Raw genomic sequence first — 18711 nt, forward strand, 5'->3', positions numbered from 1 at the left:
TGCTCTACTTCTCTTTAATCTTCCTGTGGGATCAGAACCACAATCACATATTCCACAGGACTTTGTCAGGTTGCTATCTTTTAAAAGGCTAGATAAGGTTTTTGGCTGCTCCTTTGGCCTTAAAAACAGCAGACTATTTTTATTGTAGGATAAAAGCTGTTTAAATGATAATATGATTCTTATTGCCCTGGAAAACATTTTTCCTTAGTGCACTATATAGCTTTAAAACCTTTAAAAATAGTTTAAACTGTGCTCTTTACCTTATAAGGGGCTGCCAATATGCTATTCTCACACCTGGCTTTCCTGATTTAAAATAAAAAAATCAGCCAACTGTGTTGTTAAAAACAGGGAAAATGCCATCAGTCAAGATTTTTATCAGTCACTGTTCATACAAATTTTAAACTAAACATTTTCCATTACATATACATGCTGATTTAAACCTGACTTTTTCATAGCCCATTCTGGCCTATTTCTTGCATGGAAAACTTAATTCTCATAAAGTGCAGTCTCTTGAGATTCATTTGCTAATTTGTGCACATACCTAAGTTGAAACTGATATGAAAATAAGTGCTAAAGTTTTAACAGCTTTACTAATTTGTGAGTGATATTATGTTTTTACATACAACCTTCAAAACATAATATTGAGACATTATGAACTTGAACCTCACTCCGTTTCAAAAACTTAACTGAAATGAGTTTCAGGAACCTTTCTGATCCCATCACAACAAGGCTATTTTACACATGTTATTTTCTTTCATTAATCCCCCCCCCCCCCCCCCCCCCCCCATTTTATTTTGGGTGAAAAATGCACAAGGAAAAACAAACCTCATTGGCTACTCAGTGGAAAGTTATAGGAAGTTTCTGGTCAATATTCCAATAATACAAAGTATAATAAGCACAAGTTACCAACAGCAACAAAGTTTTGTAAGCCAAAACCAATCTGCATATACACTATAATGTTTCCATTCTTCTTTGATTCTATGCTGAATTTAACTTATTTATTTCACAAGCTAATTGCCTCCAGTTTGGTCTAACGTATCTCTGCCACTTTAAAATGCGTGAGATGTAACAAAATAGTAACTTAATGGCTGTAAAGTAGCAGATACAGCTCTGTAAACAAACAGGGAATTGCTCTGTTGAGTGAAAAGATAGTGTTTGTCCAGTGCCTTACAAAGTTTATGTTTGAGAAAAAAAGTAGGAACTATAGAACTATTAATACTACCATTACTGATGCTGTATGGTACAGGTTTACATTCTTAAGAAAAAACATGCAAAACCAACTAGCATTTTAGTATGCCTGGCAACCTGAGAGACTTTTTCAGAGAAAAAGAATGTAGCGCATCTCTATCACAGGGCATGGATTCATACCCTACACTAGCAAATGTGAATGGCATAGAGGCAGCTAAAGTCCACTAATCTCCACACTTGACCCATGTATCTGTAGCTATATAATTTAAAACAGAGAAATCTGCAAGAACAAAAAGTGCTGATATCAGCTGTGAACTTACATGGTTGTTGGATTTTTTCCAATCATTCCCCAGTATTAGGAATAAACCTAGCCTCTCCGTCAGGAATCCCACAGAGTAAGAAAGGGCCACGCCACATTCCAAAGCAATGCAAGCCTTCTTGACAGCGGTTATTTTATTATGTTACAAAGCAGCTACACTATAATTTGGGAGGATTTTCCAAACACTGAGGAGACCTAATTTACCTTAAATACCAAACTTAATGCAAGTTAACTTAAATACCAAACACATACTTGGAAGAAAGTTAGTTGTCACCTTTGTGCTATATACTATGTCTGACAGAGCACATAACAGTTTTCACCAGAAGCACTGAAGAAATGATTTAGCAAAATCATGGAAGAGTATTCTCATTATTTATAAATGTTTTAATGAAAATAGAAGGAATGCTTTCTAATTTCCTTACCTCCTTCCTCTACATCCCTTCCAGCTCAGTAGATACTTTTCCATTGTGCATTATGACAAAGGGGGGATGAGTAGAGGGAGAGGGAAAGAAAAGGCAGTCTATAGTTCAGTGATGTTTTCACCGACAGTAAAGTCAATTTAAGGAGCTATTCATTCTTCCACTGACTATGCCATTTGCTGCCTTTCAGCATGTAGTTGCAAGACATTAGTTTTTGCAGAGCAGCTGGCACAGGGAGTTCCAGCCTCCCCTTCTCCAGCACAGCTCACTCTCACCCGCATGATAAGAGTTTGTTGCTCTGACAGGCTGTGACTCCATGACAGCCTAAGCCAATCTAATTGCCGTCGTACTCCTGCACCCTCCCTGAGGCAGCTTTGGCACTCAGCTAACCCTCCATTTAGCCATATTTTTAGGCCAGCTTAGTAAATTGAAATGCTGCAACACAGAATCACAGGAACACAGGTGGAATAAAAACATACATACAACTCCTGGCAGGGGAAAGGACAGCTATAGTAGTAAACCAGCAAGCCCAGGGCATGGTGTTAAAGCACTGTACCACGATTATCCACATATAACTACATAACTTAACACAACTGTTTGGCTGTCAGCATGCTCTCTGGCACAGTCATGGGTGGTATCAATGGCACAGCGTTCTCCTGGATGGTGCTCAGAACAGGTCAAAGCAGTACATGGGAGAGGGCTGTTCCCTACAGGCAGGGCAGAGGTGGTCACCATTTTGGAGGAAGAGAGCTTAGCTGGGAGGATGCAACCTGTGTCACACCACTTGCTCTCAAGGCCAAGGAACATATCCTGGCCCATTTCACTGGCTGGTCAATGGGACTGTAGCAGCCAAGAGACTGTTCTAAGCTGCTGTGGAACCACAGTCTCAGCTGCTCCCGGTATCAACTGTGAGGCTGGGTTTTTTTGTGTTGATGTGGTCACTGAAACTATTCAGGTTTAAAATTTTCCTTTTCATTTCTGGCATGTTATTTTAACAAAGACCATCCGGTCACAAATTTTTAAAGCAACAGTATTTTATGTCATGGGTTTCATTTGCTTATTGCACTCTTTGACATGCTGTAATCTTTAGCATAAACATTGATAAGCTTTTTCTATTACAGTTGATTTTTTTTCTACAGCCTTAATTCTAGAGAAAATAAGGCTTATACAATTGCACTGTCCACAACTGTCTGTGTGTCTGTCAGTCCTCCCCTGGTAAATGCAGAACCCACTGACCAACATCAACCCAATTTCACAGAGGGAGAGAAATTTCAAACACACTAAGTTCCGATGAGTTTTCTGAATATCAAAAGCCATGTAGACAAGACAGACCCTTTTAGCATCCCTCAATAAGTGATAAACAGTCATAGCCCAGTCCTTACCCCACATCCACTCTGGCTACACATAGACACTCTCCACCTTGTGTCCTTTCCTAGCCTACCTCTGCTGAGGAGCTGACCTTTTTTTCAGAGACAGGGCAGTGAATGAACAACCATGTGTTCTGCTTTCAGCTCAGCCAGCAAGCAAGCCCAGTGTAGGCATTTCAAGCACCAGGAGGGACAGCAAAGAGGAGGTACTCTGACTGGAGGTGGGGATACTTGAAATGCTGTGGATAGAGTGTCTGGGAGTATTACAGGAGACGAGAGGGCTGGAAAGCACAAAAGAACACAAGTCTGTGGAAAACAGAGCTTACCAATTTTGCTGTTCAAGAAACAACATGTAACTATATTATTTTAGCTTGCACTTGTGATTATCTCATTAAGAAGAATCCTCATTTATGACACAACATGACAATAAAATAACTCAGAAATAGAGTTTGAAGAAAATGCTAAGCACACCATTCATGTAAATGGTTAACAACTTTTTTCCCTGAACACTACAGCAGATAAAAACTCCTAGAGAGTAATATTTAAAACCCTGCACATTAAACTGGGGGGGGTGGTGGTGTGTCATTCTCTCCTTATCCTTTCAGTATCATACATGTTATAAAACAGAACTTAGTTTTTTAAACTCTGTTTATCCTCTGTGTTCAAAGAGAGTCCACCCAGATTAGTTTAAACAACCATCTCTTGCAAACTAAGTTAATTCAGCTGACTTTGTACAGAAGCAGATGAGGAGTGTCCATCTAGCCACAGGAAAAAGAGTAGAGGTAATCTAGGGAACTCAAGGTGAAAAAGCATTCATTCAGACATTCAGAAAACTCTGTACAGATTCTACGTGATTTGCTTCTATCCTGTGATGGTTGACTGAAAGCTTTTAACCCTCTTTTACAGCCTTTTCACATCAGATTTGTCCCTCCTTCTATCAACTGCTGCGTGCTTCTCACTCCTTTCACAAGGAGCTTAAGACAAACAAAAACTTTAAAAGTGGCATGGCATCTTCTGCCCTCTTATATGGCAAGATATTGCTTAACATAAATCTGCACCAGTTTTTTTAGTTTGGATCTAGCGTGAGCTTTTGAAACAAATCTTCTCATCGTCCCATTTATAATGCTTCAGTTCACATAACAAAGCAGTCTCAGAGCATACCAACTGGAGTCCTCTAACCGAAACTAAACTGGAAGATACACTAAAGGACACGGGACCAGACCAAAGTTAAAACCTCCAGAAATGCAAACGACATGGACATCAAGTCCTCAACACCAATAGACTCATTCTACAGGTCTGTTCCTATTGCACCGCCCTATTTGACAGTACAGATGAAGACTGACAACACTCTGGGTAAGCTGATATAACAGTAGTGGGTTTATCAGCATAGTTACTTTAGTTTAAAAATAAAACTAAACCATCAAACAAAAACAAACAAACAAAAAACCCCAAACCCTTTACCTTAGTAATTCTGACAAAATATCAGCTCTCTGCAAATGCAGGCACAGAGCCTTTCAAATTCCCAGCAGCAAAGTAAATGGCACATGAAGAGCTACACATACTCCTCTAACCTTACAGCACCTAAACCAAAAGGGAGAAGAAAATACATAAAGAGGAGAAAGAGCATAGAGCAATCTTCTTGAAATAACTTTTTAATTTTGAAAGCATAGACCTCTGATGACAAATATTTATCTTCTAATCTTAAACTATTCTATGGTGTGGAACCCTATTATGTTAATTGACTCAGGACATTTCTATATTAACTACTAATCTCTGAGATTGAATGTTATCAAACATCTTCCAGGTATATAATATACCAATCCCCTATCAAAACAGAATTATCTTCAAATAAGTCCAACAATTAAGTATGATACCTCTTCACCTGAAACTGTATCTATACAGCCCATTTTTCCAACTGAGCTCTCGAAAGACTTTCTCTTAAGAGTGCTAGTAAGCTTTCTAGTCCCTAAGCAACACAAAATTAAGGAACTCTAAATCCAGTAATTACAGTTGTTTAAGAATATCACTTTAGCTACATTCAAGTCTTCAAAAGTTTCTTCCAAATCTGTCTATTTAAGAACATAAATTAAAAGTATCAAGATTACACTAACTTCCTTGTTTTCTTCTTTAATATTCATTGGTTCTGTCTCAATAAGCAAAATAAATAAGCTTTTCCAAGTGTATTTAAATTGATTTAATTACAACTGCTTGGTCTTGACAAGAATTTAAGGTGTCAAATATATTGAGCTAGGTAATTCAATCAAATACACTACATATAAATCTAGTGTACACAAAGCCTACAAGTACCTTTAATGCTCTTCTAGATATTTCTGCTGTCTATAAATTACCTCCTTTATTTCTCATATACTTCCCCCCCCAAAACAATCCTTAAAGCTTCAGTTCATACTGTGCCTTTCTTTAGCAAACACAGAAACAACATAACTGTTGCCCATAAAACTACTAATAACTAGCTTTCTCTTATCCTCTTTATTTTTTAACTTCTGACAGATGTTGTTCTTCACTATTTCTCAGACATGCACACAGATACACACCACAGACACAAGACTACAGTACAAACAGTGTGTCACAGTTAGCCATGTTTTCAAAAGAAAATAAGCTCAGCCCTCACCTATAGGATTTATCTCCCTCTCAGGTGATGGATTTGAATCAGGTGACCAGGCATCACACAACAGCCCAAAGGCATTATTTCATATAAAAGGAAGCCTGCTGCACCTAAATGAGCTCCCCTAGGATAGTAAAATGAGAGAAGTTCCTGGGAAAGGAATAAAAGAGAAGCAACTCGGGTCACATTATCTCATATGAAAAGGGTATTGGAAAATGAACCGAGGACAAAGGAGACTATAGAATCTAGCTGTTACCTCAAGTCAGCCCACTCCTTCCTGAAATAGTGAACACTTCAGAAACACCAGCTACAAGATGTAAACTATAGAAGAGAAAACCTAGAGGAAACTACAATGGATGAAGCAAAATCCCACCACAGGGGGTAAGAAATAAATATACCTGTATTAGACTCTTTGCTCCAGCACCTTCGGCCCACGTATACTCAGCAGAAGATACTGAGTACCCTTGAAGCTTTATCTAGACTAAGGAAATCTACATTAGGCTGTGCCTAAACCAGAAGCTTTACCAGCAGAATACTATCTGTTAGAAATTTGAAAGGAAGGGGAAATACTATTTTTCCCTAGTCAAATATAGCTAGGGTAACAAGCCTCCTAGTAATTGCAAATGCAACTCGTGCTGGCAAAAGGAACCCCTTTGTGTAGGGGTTTTACCACTAACTAGGCTGGTATTGCTGTACCAGTAAAGTCCTTGTGGTATAGTCTAATCCTTAGATTGAATTACCTACCTTCCTCTAATTAGCACCTCCTAAAATATAGGGTGAATCAAAGCAATCATGTTTTAGAATGGCCTAAAGTAAACTGAATTATGATTTAGACTGAATCAGTGCAGCTAAACCTAAATTGCTTAGAACAACTGCTTTGATTTGATCTGAGTTCCTGTTAATTTATTAGCTTAAATTAGCTATTCCTAACATACCCTAAATAAGGACAGGTTCCTTTTCTTTCATATGAGGCTTCAAGGATGCTAACATGCCCTACAGTATCACCTTCCTAGCCTTACTCTGCTGATAATGATAGTCCTGCTGTGCTGCCACTGCGTGTGTTTTTATATATAAAGTAATTTATTTATAGGTAAATTCTAATCCAAATGTTTTAAAGTCTTAGATTTTTTTTTTCCTCCTACTTACATTTTGTATATTGGCCATGAATAGTAGGATATATTTTTTAGTATTGTGCTACTTTAAGTAATTACACATAGCTTACTTTCCAGATGCTGTGGAGTTAACAGCTCCTTTTAGTTAAACTTATTTTCATGATAATGTTATACTTAAAGTTACACTGCTACAATAAATATTATTAATTCAAAACCAGAAGTGTTTTATGCCTTCTAACTAGATTCCTCACCCAAGAAAAAGAAATTCTGAAGTCAGACATGCGTTGGGACTGTTAGGGATAACTTCAATTTCCATCATCTCTTTTACATGCAACTCTGGCATCCATGTCACTTAATGGACAGAGGATCCTCATTAGATCTAATGCAACAGATAGGCGGCTTCCTAAATGTTGGCTTTAGGGTTATTTTTAGCTAGATGCATAGAAATCTGATTGATGGGGCTGGACTCTCATAAAACTTTCCCCACAGGGAGCTGTATTTTTTATGTCACAATACAGCAGAGATCAATGCGGCTGCTGAGTTAATCCTGTCCACCAGCGGCTGCACATTTCCTTCCCCTTGGCTTGTCCACAGATTTCAGTATTAGCGTAAATACTAACCCATCAGATAGGGAAACTGAGGCAACAAATATGCCAGATCACACATCTGACCGTGTTGGCTAAGGTGAAAATACACTTCAGGCTGATAATCAACTCATTTTCTTATACCAGACTGTCCTGACAAGTGTTTTCCTTGGATCATGAGGTATGATGAAATACCTTCTTATTTTCTGTAGTTAAGAGGACCTTAATCAAAGTAATTACTGAAACTGATCTGATTGGGAAGTAATCTATTTAGAAAAAGTTAAGACTGCCAACTGGGAAGCTACTATCCAACCTCTGAAACTGATTGCTTTAGATGTGGATGATTTCACACTTAATTTTTCAAGTGCTTTTGAAAATGTCTTTACCCGTGAATGTAAAATATTTATTTTTCTAAAATACTAAATAATGGCCATCTAGGCAACTCAACATGTAAACAACATGTTATACTGGCTTTCAAGTATCTTGGTGTATGTGAGTTTCTCCTCCAAGCAATCAGAAGAGATACACTGCACTGCAACTAACACTGCACTTCAGCAAATTAATCTATGTTTAAAGTACTCTATAGGGCCTGACACTGTCAAAATCCCTGCCTGAGATAGCTACTCTTTTTAAACAAGCTTGTAAAGAGCTTACTGTTCCCTTACAGGATCAGAGCAGCATGATTCAATTTAAAGAGTCTGCCCCCTAAAAATTGTAATCCATTATGAATTTGATTAATCAGCTATGCACTTCTGGTGCGTATTTGTATTTTTTGAAGACATAACTGGGATGTATAAACATCAGATGAATTTTTCATATACAATAGATGAAAAAACAATCTTCCACTTAAAATTTACAGGAGATTGGTGCCAATAGTTTAGTGGTAATGTAAGCTGCCAGCAAATGAAAGAATTTCATTCAGACTTAGTCCTTTACTTTCTGGGCTAATAAAAGTAAGAACCATCATATCTGATCTACTCACAGTAATGAATCAGAAAGGCACTCGTCTGAGAGGAATGCTCCTGAGAAAGTATGGAATAAGGATGCAGTCACAGGGGGAGTGGAGGGACACACACACACACCAGCTTTTAAATCTGGGATAATCCTAATAGTCCTATGGACATTATCAAAGTCCAAAAACTATCATACATAGGAACTGGGTCCCCTAGGGAGACCAGGCTGAAAACACATGGATAGGGAAGAACTTGTATAGGGTTCGAACAGGGAAAAGCTGCAAACCCATAAACTGGAAAAGGCAATTTTAGAGTTATACAATTACACTGGCTTCATCTGTGATCTTGAAATTATCACGATGATGTTCTAGAACTTCCAGTTATTCCTTCAAATGGGCAAGAAGTATCAAACTTCTGTCAGAGTACAAGTATGTCTAGAAATGCACATTAATTTTAACTTTCTGCCAAATTTCAGTCCTACTTGATACATCTTGCTCTTACAAACTCACAGAATGGTTGAGGTTGGAAGAGAACTTTGGAGGTCATCTTGTCTAACCCCCTGCTCAAGCTTTTCTTGCAAGCTCTTGCCAAAATAGTTCAGTTTGACTTTCAGTATTGGTTCTTACAAAAATGTGCAAGTACTCCAAGTTACCTGTGAAAAAGTTTCTTCCATGGAAATGAAATATCTCCATAGAAAACTGTCAGAAGAGAAAATGGGATTCTTAAAGTCTTCTGCAAACACTATTTTTGTTGGTGTCAACCTCAGCAGCATTACAAGCGATCAAAGAAAATAAAAGCCAATACAGTATGGAAAAACTTTGTAAGATGAAGACTAAGTTTCCTTTTGAATTCAGTAGCCTTTTTTTTTTTTTTTTTTTTTTAAACAGCTTAATGCTATTCAGCCTGCTATAATGTCACATCAGTGTGCTGGGGAATCAACACAGTGGAAGGAAGTTATCAACACTTGCGGTGGAAGTCTGAAGATGGAAAATTACCTTTAAATTATGAAAATGCATGTACAGCTCCAGCATATGTGGAATGTTTACATCCTTAGAAAAATGATCTGTGTTATTAAATCTCTGGGACAGACTGACAAGAGAATTTTTTCTTTAATGAAAGAACTTTCTCAGATGAAACAGGAACGTCAGCTTTAGTGTATACTCCACTGACTGGAACGGGATCAAGTCTTAACTAAGTTCTACACAGTGTTTTCAGAGGAAAAGTGGAGAATGTTTTATGGAATTTAAGTCTGGATTTGGCTTGCATCCTAGAACATATATCTTGTTATGAAAACTGCTGAAACACTTTTAAGTGGGCAAGCCACAAGTGTCCTTGGAGCTATCCAGTCAACTGGAAGTCACACAGGCAAAACCTCCTAAAGTAGAAAAGCTTGAAATTGGAAGGGGAGGGGGTGAGGGAGGGGCAAATAATCTTGGAATCATATCTGTTACATAGAACTGTTCTCTTGTGCCTACAGCATGAAGTAGTTACAACTTGTTTTCTGCTATTGTCACAGATCCAATATGTTACTCTAGCTAAATCATAATCTCTTCCTGCCTCAGTTCATCCATGTGTAAACCTGGTTCACTAACTCGTACCTTAATGTGTCATGGGGCTTAATTAATAACACTTAGGTCTTTTAAGCCCTCTACAAACATTAACTACTTCTTGTAACAACTCTCTGAGGTATTATTATCCCCATTTTACTGATGGAGAAATGGCAAAAGAGGTTGTGACTTGCCCAAGGCAACAAATTAATAGCTATACTTACAGATCCTCTTCATGGACTACTGTATTGTAACAGTGGAAACTTATCAAGAAAGGCAAAGTCAATAACTATAGTCTCAAAATTACTTTTTAAAAAAGTGCACCATAAGCAACTGGAAGACTATGAAAAACCCCTACTAGAAACAATAGACTTGGGATCAGAACAAGTGCTACAATCGTCATCGCAGAGAAAGAAATATCCCAGGCAGATCTAGGCTAGAGCTCACCAGAACAGCCACAAAGAAACAGTAAGACTTGCCCTCTCATGTGCTCCTAAGTACCATAAAATTGAGCAACAGGCTTGTACAGTACTCCTCAGTAACACAGAAGTGAGCAGATAATCAATGTGGCATGCAGCATGCTAATATCTCATGCCGCGTTCCCAGTATTGACGGGGAATGCCAATAACGGGTTTAGATGACGGCGGTCCTGCGCGCTACCGGCCGGTACATCGCGGCCGCCTTCCCGCCCCCCAGCTAACACCACCCCCCCCACCCCCCCCCCAAGTGACAGCAGACGAAGCTGGTGTTATTCCCCCCTACCCCGCCGCGCTGACATCCTTCGCAGCAGCCTTTCGCCGCCCGGGATCCCTGCCCGGGCGGCCTGCGGCGTCGCGCCGGTGCCCGGCATCCGCCGGCGAGGCAGCGGGGCGGCAGACCCCCGCCGTGTCGACCCCTCCACCCCCCCCCGGAGCCGGTGACAGGCACGTCCAGCGCTGCCGCCCCGGCGCGGCGACAACAGCCAGCAACAGGCGCGTCCTGCGCTCTCGCCCCGCGGGAACCAGCGCCGGGCATGGCCCGCCCGTGTGTAACAGGGGCCGGGATGCAGCCCGCAGAGCTACGCCCCCTGAGCCAGCCCGGCCCGGGACGCGCCCCCGCTGCCCGCCGCCGCCGCACCAACCCCCCCCCCCCCCCCTTCCCCGGCGCACGCAGCGCAGCCCCCGCGGCGCCCACCGCCGCCCGGGGCGCGGGACTGGACGGGACGGGGCGGGCGGGACGGGGGGCGCCCGGGCGGAGGAGACTCACCACAGGCCTCGGCCTAGAGGGGGAGGCGGAGGACGGGGGTGGGGGGGTGTCAGTGCAGGGGTGACAGCCCCGCCGCCCGCTCCTCCGGGGGCAGGGGGCTGGCCCGGGAGGGCTGCGCCCCCGCTCCAGCGCGGCCGGGGCTGGCTGGCCTCCGCGGCCGGCGAGGGGAGGTGAGCGGGGAGGGACGGGGTGTCTCCGCACGCAGCGGGGCGCGCAGCCCGGCGGGCGGGGACGCGGGGCGCAGGGGCCCGCCGCGGGGCAGGCCCTGAGGGGAGGCTCCCGCCGGTCACTCCGGAGCGGCCACCCCCTGCCTTCCCACCTGATCCCGGGCTGGGACCCCGCGCTGGCTGAGCCGCCGCGTCAGTTACCTGCGGGTACGGGGTGCCGGGGAGGCGGGCCCCCGGTGTCCGGGTCCCCCGGCGGCCGGCCGGGCCGGGCCGGGCCGGGCGGGCGCCGCTGTGTTTACACCGCCGCCGGGGCTCCGCGCTCCGCAGCCGCTCAGCAGCCAGTCGCCATTTCCCGCCTACCGACCTGCTACACCGCACGGAGGGACCCGGATGGGGAGAGGGGCCGCCGCGCAGGCGCAGCCCGGCCGGGGGAGGGGGGCCTGGGGACGGCGGCGCCGGGGCAGGCCGGGAAGGAGGGAAGCCGGGGCCTGGCGCGGGGAGCGGCGCCCCGAGGCGGCGGGCCCGGCGGGCGAGCGGAGATCGAAGGGCCGCCGCGCAGCGGGGGTGCAGGGAGAGGGCCCGGCCGCCTCTTCCCCGGGCCGGCAGCCGCCGCCAAGGGCGAGAGGCTGCGCCTCAGGCGCCGGGGCCGAGGGTGCCTCACGCGGAGGAGGCAGCGGCCGCCTCGCTCTCTTGGAGCCGAGACGGGCCGGGCCGGGCCGCCCTGAGGTGAGGCCAGGCGAGGCGACGGGCGAGCTGTGAGGAGAAGGGCGGGGGGCGCGCGCGAGCGGTGCGGGGTCCCGCCGAGCCCTGGGGGGGCGGGAAGGGGGGAGGGGGGCGGCCGAGGTCCCGCCGCGCCCAGAGGGGAGGGGGGAGCCCGCCGTTGGCGGCTCCGAGGCAGGAATGCGTGGCTGCAGGAGCGCTCGCTCCGGGGCCGGGCCGGGCGGCCTTCCCCGGGCCCGGCGGGCTGGGGAGTCCCGGGACCGGCCGGTAGCGAGCCTCAGGGCGGGGGGGTGGGGTGGCTCGGTTCCCCGCACCCCCCCACCCCCGCCTCGTCCCCGGAGGAGGAGGCGGGCGCGCCGGGGAAGACCTGAGCCGCCGCGGCCGGCAAGGACTGTTTCCCGGCGGAGAAGCGGTGCGGTTGCGGACGGGAGTAGCGTTTTCCTGCGCTCCCCGGGGAGGGCTGGCCGCGGCCGGCGCTGCGGTTCGGAGGGACGGCAGCCGAACAGGCGGAGCTGCCGCGCCCAGGGGGTGCTCTGGCCGCCACCGGTCCTGGCCGCCGGTCGGTCGCCGCTCCGGCCGCCCCCTCCACCGTGCCCGGGTGGCCCGGCTTCCCTTCTGGCAGGCTGAAAACGTTCTTCCCCTCGGCTGGTCAGTCCGGCCGGTTAGAGGAGGCCGCCGGCTCCCCGCCCGCGGGGGAAGCGGCGTGGCGGTGTGCCCGATTCTGCCCTCTCGCCTCACCTGCCGTGTTGTGGATTGCTGGGCTTCTGCATGTAGCTTTACCTTCCTTTACAAAGTGTAGAGCAGTGCTAGTTTTGTGGTTTGAGTTGCTGGTTTAAGACGCCTGTGGAGTCTAGTGTGAAGCTTTATTTTCACTTTCTCCTTTGGGTTTTTTTTTTTGTTGTTGGTTTTGTTCTTTTTAAGGCAGCCTTTTTCGATGTGAAATGTTGAGGATGCTGCATGCGTTCGTGTTTGAATGACTTAATGAAGCAGCTTGACCATCTCACGCAGTAAAGTACAAGAGAATGTAGCGAGGTTAGATTTGTAATTTGAATTCTGCTGAACTTGTATATCTAATTTTTATTTCTGCTGGTGATCACTTTTATCTACCAAGCTTTTTAAACAGAAATCATCACTTCTCAGGTTAACATGTGTTATGACACTAGGATAACTTCTCAAGGTATTGCTCAAAATGGAATGTTCTAATTTAGCAGTAGGCAGAAACCCACACAGGTATTGTGTGTTTTTTTTTTCTGGTACCTGTTGACTCCCTTCTTAGCTTTTAAACCTGGATCATATTATAAAAGTCCCAGCTCTCTAGTCACTTAAAATATTTATTGGCTTGTTAAACTGAACTACATCTGCTGCTGTGAAGCCAAGATTTGTTTTACAATTCTATCACAGGACTCCAGTATTCTTTAGCAGAAGACATAAAGTTAGTTTTGCCATAGTTTCTTAAGAAAATAGGTAACAAAAAGGCAGTGGAAACAGTGCAGTCCTCATTCAGAACAGGTAGTCTTATTCCTTTAAAGCATTAAAGTATTTCTAAACACACTCATTAACCATAGAACTTGTATTTTTTTTGTATGATCAGCTGTGAAAAAGGTTGGCTTGGACATGTTAAAACTTAATTAAGATTGTTTGTCAGTCCATTAAGAGGAACTAGTATGGCAAGATAGCTTTGTGATGTCTCATAGTACAAGCCCAAAAGGACATTCCCTGATACTTAGAAAGTGGGAGTTTTGAAAAATGGTAGGTGGAAATACTTTTTCAAACCATGTAATTAGAATGAAACTAGCTGCCGGAGGAAATAATTCAGCAGGATTCAAAGCAAGCAGATATTTGTATGAATAACAAAATGGCCTAGTGCATTTATAACAAAAGCCAAAAAAACATTTAGAAAAGAGATTAAAGCATATGACTCAGGGTTCAAACTAATCTTTATGAGAATAAGAACTGTACTTTTCTGTATTACAGAATATTAAAATATGTTTGACACAGTGGTCTTGCGCTCTCCTCGAGTTACCTGGTTCTGAGCTGTGTCAGGGAGAAGGTATTGGACCAGCAGGATTGCGAGCTTTGCCGCATGTCAGGTGGGAGTATGTAAAATCATACTGCTAATTTGACATTGCTGTGAAGGCAAAAGTTCAAAGGTCCACCTGCTGTAACCTGTTCCCCACATTATGATGTATACCATGAAAAGAGCATCAGCTCTATGTGTGTGTGAAATGGAAAAATGCTGAATAATGCCTTGTCTGCCTGCATACACATGAAGTATTAGAAGCTTTGAATGTGTATTTGGTTCAAAGAAGAGGCTCGTTTATTGGCAGCAGTGGGTTTTTCCCCTGACAGTGGATTTCAGGCACTCTGTCAGACTGAGATACTCTAGGTGCATGTTTTCTTCACTTTACAGAGAAACTGATGGGGAAAAAAAAAGTATAGTTGCCAGAATGTTGCACATTCTTGAAATGGTATACTCTGAATGTTCATCTGAAAGGCCATTCTTTTTATTTTATGATTTCTTCTCTTTTGAAGTCTTGCTGATCCATTAGCTTTGTGTTTATATGCTCATTTAAAATGACATGCTTTGGAGTGACTTCCCTGTTTGTTGTAGAGATTAAGTATTGGTGAGTCCACCAGTTCCCCTTGATAAGCTGGGAATATCTGCAGTTAGGGGCTGTATTTCGTTTCAGGTTTAACTTCAGCTATTGCATCTAGCGCTTCTCAGCAAGATTCAAATGTCATGCACTGCTGGAGTTCCTCTTCCATGTGTTGGGACCCACGTGCAGGGATCAGGTCATCCCTCAGAATTCTGTTTCATAAGCTAAAATCCTAAATTTTGCCTTGTGGGCTTTGCTTTTTCAGGGGGAAACGGTTTAATTCACTGGATAACTGGGGCGGGGGGTTGTTTTCCTTTAGGTTCTCTCTAGTATTTCAGCATCCCTCTTGCAGATACTACTTGGTACTCTGAGCACAGCAGTTCAATCTAGTTTATTTTGCCAAAGCGAAAACAACTGTGACATGACTGAGAGATAGTTGTTGTATAAACAAAACAACTCTTGTTTGGGTTTATATTTTTAAAATTACCTATATCCAGTATTTGTTGTTTCTTTTGCTTGTCTGAAGGGAATAAATTTTGTTTAATAGGTAAATAGAACCATGCACTTCATTTAAATGAGAAGCAGCTACCCAGCTATGCTTGCTCCTTCATGCCTAGACGTCTGTGATCCAATCTGTCTGTCCAGGAACAGCTATAGACTTGCTGTTCTCACTGCTGACACTTCAGCTGACAGGAATTAGAATTCATATGGTACTGTATCCCCCTCCAGAAACAAAGGCGAGCACAAATTTCGATGAACCTTTATGTATGTTTGATCTAGCACAGTGTGTCATTGAAGATTGTCATGAAACAATCCTCTGGGGATAGAAATACACATCCACAAGTGGTCAAGTCCAGTTTTAGGAAGTTAAACCATGGAGTATCCATACTAGCAATCCCATTGTGGCTACATGGGGAGAGTTTGATATAGATTGAGGAATTAAGAGTATCATGGTTTCTATATTGTCATGAAGTTCTTGCATAAACATCATTACTCTGTTTCTGGCTGGCTTGAAAATTCCACTGCGTTCTCGTAAAAAGATATATATACCCCCAGTTGGTTTTGGTTTTGTTTTTCTATTTTGTTTAAACCAGTGCTGTACTAGAGCAGTACAGTCTCCTTAGTCCTGGAGTCTGCTGGAAAGCTCTAGCTAGTGCAGAACACTGTGCTGTTTCTCTACAGTGACATAAAGCAGCCAATCTCACATTTTCTTGTTTATTGCAGCAAGATTTTTGATCCTAGTAAATATTCTGGTCTTTCTCCTCAAAGAAGGGTCCCAGGTTACTTAAAGTTTAACTCGAAGTTACATACTTGGGTCCCAGGTTACTAAAGTCCCATATATATCCTGGAATAAGGATTGCAGTCATCAGCTAGACTTATGGCATGCTGAAGTTCTCCATGGTATGGATAAAGTAGAAAGTTGTCAGATACAGAATTTCTTCAGAGGCTGGTGTTGAACAGTGAAATGGATTCTGCTGAGAACTCGGGACCTCAAAAACCTTGCTTCAAGTAAAACAGCGTTTTTTGATCCAGCTTTTCTCCAATATGCAAACACAATAGTGGTATTAAATATATTTATATAGAAAAAAAACCTTTTGTATGCTCCATTACATACATTTCTTTGCCTTGGGAACATGTGAGAACATTTTGACAGCCATTAATCAGTTTTGTTGACTCACTGTTTTGAGGATGTGCAACCGATGTTGATAATGCACACCATTTTTTGAGCAAGCTTAATAATGGACTGCTTGTACTAACAATTTTATTGTAGCTACCTGAAAAAACACAGTTTTAGAGTAATAAAATGGCATGAGTTCAACTAAAATTTGGGCTTTTCTTGTGACATACGGAAATTGAAGAAATAGTTTTTTATGCTTTGTTGGGGTATGTGCAAGTATATAAATTCTTTAGTTGCTGTAAGATACTCAGGAAAGAGTGAACTTGTAGAGTGGGCGAGTTCTCTGCGTACCACCGGTACCTACCACACATGGTATTTGTTCAGGCAAATCCATGAGAGTTTGAAGTGAGCAGTAAATTGTTGTGTGTGCAGAAAAGTGCTTAGTTAGTGGATGTACTGTAAAGTGACAGATGAAGACCTGGCTCCTCTTCCTCTCTTAGTATCGGTTTGGCCTCTGGCACATCCTATATTGAATTGGGGGTGTGGGGAGATCTAATGCACCATTTTATAACTGAGTTTTCAAAAATTGTTTATGCAGAGGGTCTACTGCATGTGTTAATGTTAAACTGAAGCAGAAGTGCATGACGACATGTGTAAAGTCTAGTCAACCTTGTGTATTTTCTAGGCAAATCATGCTGTGATTCACCGAAAACACTTAATGTTCTATTGCAAAATACTTGCTTACAAGAGATCTTTTGTTCTGCAGGCTTTGGATTTTTTACTGTTTATGATTTTGTCTATATGAAAATGTAAAATGATAACATTTAATAAAATATATACACCATTAGTTGTTTAGTATCTGTTTTCATCTTGTTGCTTTAGTCTTGAAAGTATTTTAAGCAGAATGTTCTTTGCAGCTATTAAGGCTCTGAAAAATGTGGTTATTTTTAATTTGTTTCATATAGTGCCGTTTTTTACTTTTTGGTGAGATACTACCCATCACTTTGTTTGGTTTTCCTAACGTTTAAACTAAAACAGGCTTTTGTGGGATCCATGTAACTTTGAGAAAGCTTTGGCAAAGCCTGTTAACTGAAAACCTACAAAAGTGGACAGTTGGGACTAACTATAATAAATTTAGTTATTTCTTTGACTGTTCATTGCAGGTGCCTGCATTTCTCATACTTGCTGAAATCATCCTTCAGCCTTGGCAGCAAAGTCTTCCGCTTACTGTTAATTGTTTTCCTTGTGTTCGTTACAGAGGTACTTGGAATTTAAGTAGTCATGGCTATGCTGAGGTTTTTCCCACTAAGCAGGATAAACACCCTTCTAATTTCACACTTACTAGGTTTGAAGACTGAATCAAATCATCTTAGGAAAATTTAGTCGTCTCCTTTCCATCACTTTTTTGGGGGGAGAGAGAGAGAAAGGAACATTGAAGCAAGGAGGAGGGGACGGAGGAGAATAACAGTGGCACAGAGAACATTAATTGAATTCTGGTTGGGGTTGTTTTTCCCCTCCTCAACAAGCTAAATTTTTACCAGCTTCAAATGTCATGTATGTCTCTGAGGTATAAGGGAATACTCATATTTTAAACTGAAACAAAGATTTATTCTCTCATTTTTAACAACCTAATTGATTTGAGCTGTCTGTAATGGAGTAACAGTTGCATAAGCTTTGAAAGTTCATATCCCATTTGTATGCTAATGTCTCTTCAAGTCGGATTTCTCTTCAGGGCTGGGCATAAAAACAAAGTACTGCAATCACTTGCTGATCAAAAATGACTTAGTAATATGTATTTTCTCAGTTTAACCTTGGGCAAAATATTTTTGGCATCACGGTGTTCATTTACATGGACTTGTGAATGCTTTTAAACTACAGCCTTTTATAATTGGGGTTTTAAAAGTTTGGTTATTTATGCAAAGTGTATAGGTGGTTTGTTCTCTTGTAATTTTGCATTTGGAATCTTTAGGAAATGGGACAATTGGAAGAATTTTCTTGGCCTTTGATATGGTATCAGCTGTCGGTATCTGAGGAATACAGTATTTTCCTAAACTTCCTCACACAGTTGTTATATGTTGATTAGTTTATATCTGTACTGTGCTTTGAAGCTGTAAAGTGTTTATTCGTTAATTAACAAATTAGTGGAGATCACCGTGTTTAAACGAATGCAGATAATTCACAATACATTCAAAGCAATTCATGCAATAACCCTGCTGCCACAGTCTGTATTACATTTTTAATTACCCCATTAT

General features: G+C 42.8%; 1 protein-coding gene and 1 long non-coding RNA gene across 6 annotated transcripts in view; one reads left to right on the plus strand and one right to left on the minus strand.

Moving 5' to 3' along the window:
- CTDSPL2 (CTD small phosphatase like 2) overlaps positions 1 to 13169 on the minus strand; it is a 45449-nt gene extending 32280 nt beyond the window's left edge. For 2 of the 5 annotated variants that reach the window (XM_049811961.1, XM_049811962.1), the window contains exon 1: positions 11726 to 11908. Coding sequence is in view for 1 of the 5 variants with exons in the window: in XM_049811960.1 (XP_049667917.1) it covers positions 10875 to 10890 (16 nt within the window). In the remaining 4 variants the exon portion in view is untranslated. Of the gene's footprint in view, positions 1 to 10874; positions 10895 to 11357; positions 11413 to 11725; positions 11909 to 12982 lie in introns of those variants that run through there. The other 3 variants (XM_049811964.1, XM_049811963.1, XM_049811960.1) reach the window with 3 other exon arrangements.
- On the plus strand, positions 11979 to 17306 carry LOC126043488 (uncharacterized). The gene is made up of 2 exons (XR_007507456.1): positions 11979 to 12250; positions 13166 to 17306. It is a non-coding gene; the product is annotated as an uncharacterized LOC126043488 (long non-coding RNA).
- Positions 17307 to 18711: the final 1405 nt, after the last annotated feature.

This window comes from Accipiter gentilis, chromosome 10 (genome assembly GCF_929443795.1).
Source record: "Accipiter gentilis chromosome 10, bAccGen1.1, whole genome shotgun sequence".
NCBI classification, from domain to species: Eukaryota; Metazoa; Chordata; class Aves; order Accipitriformes; family Accipitridae; genus Astur; species Astur gentilis.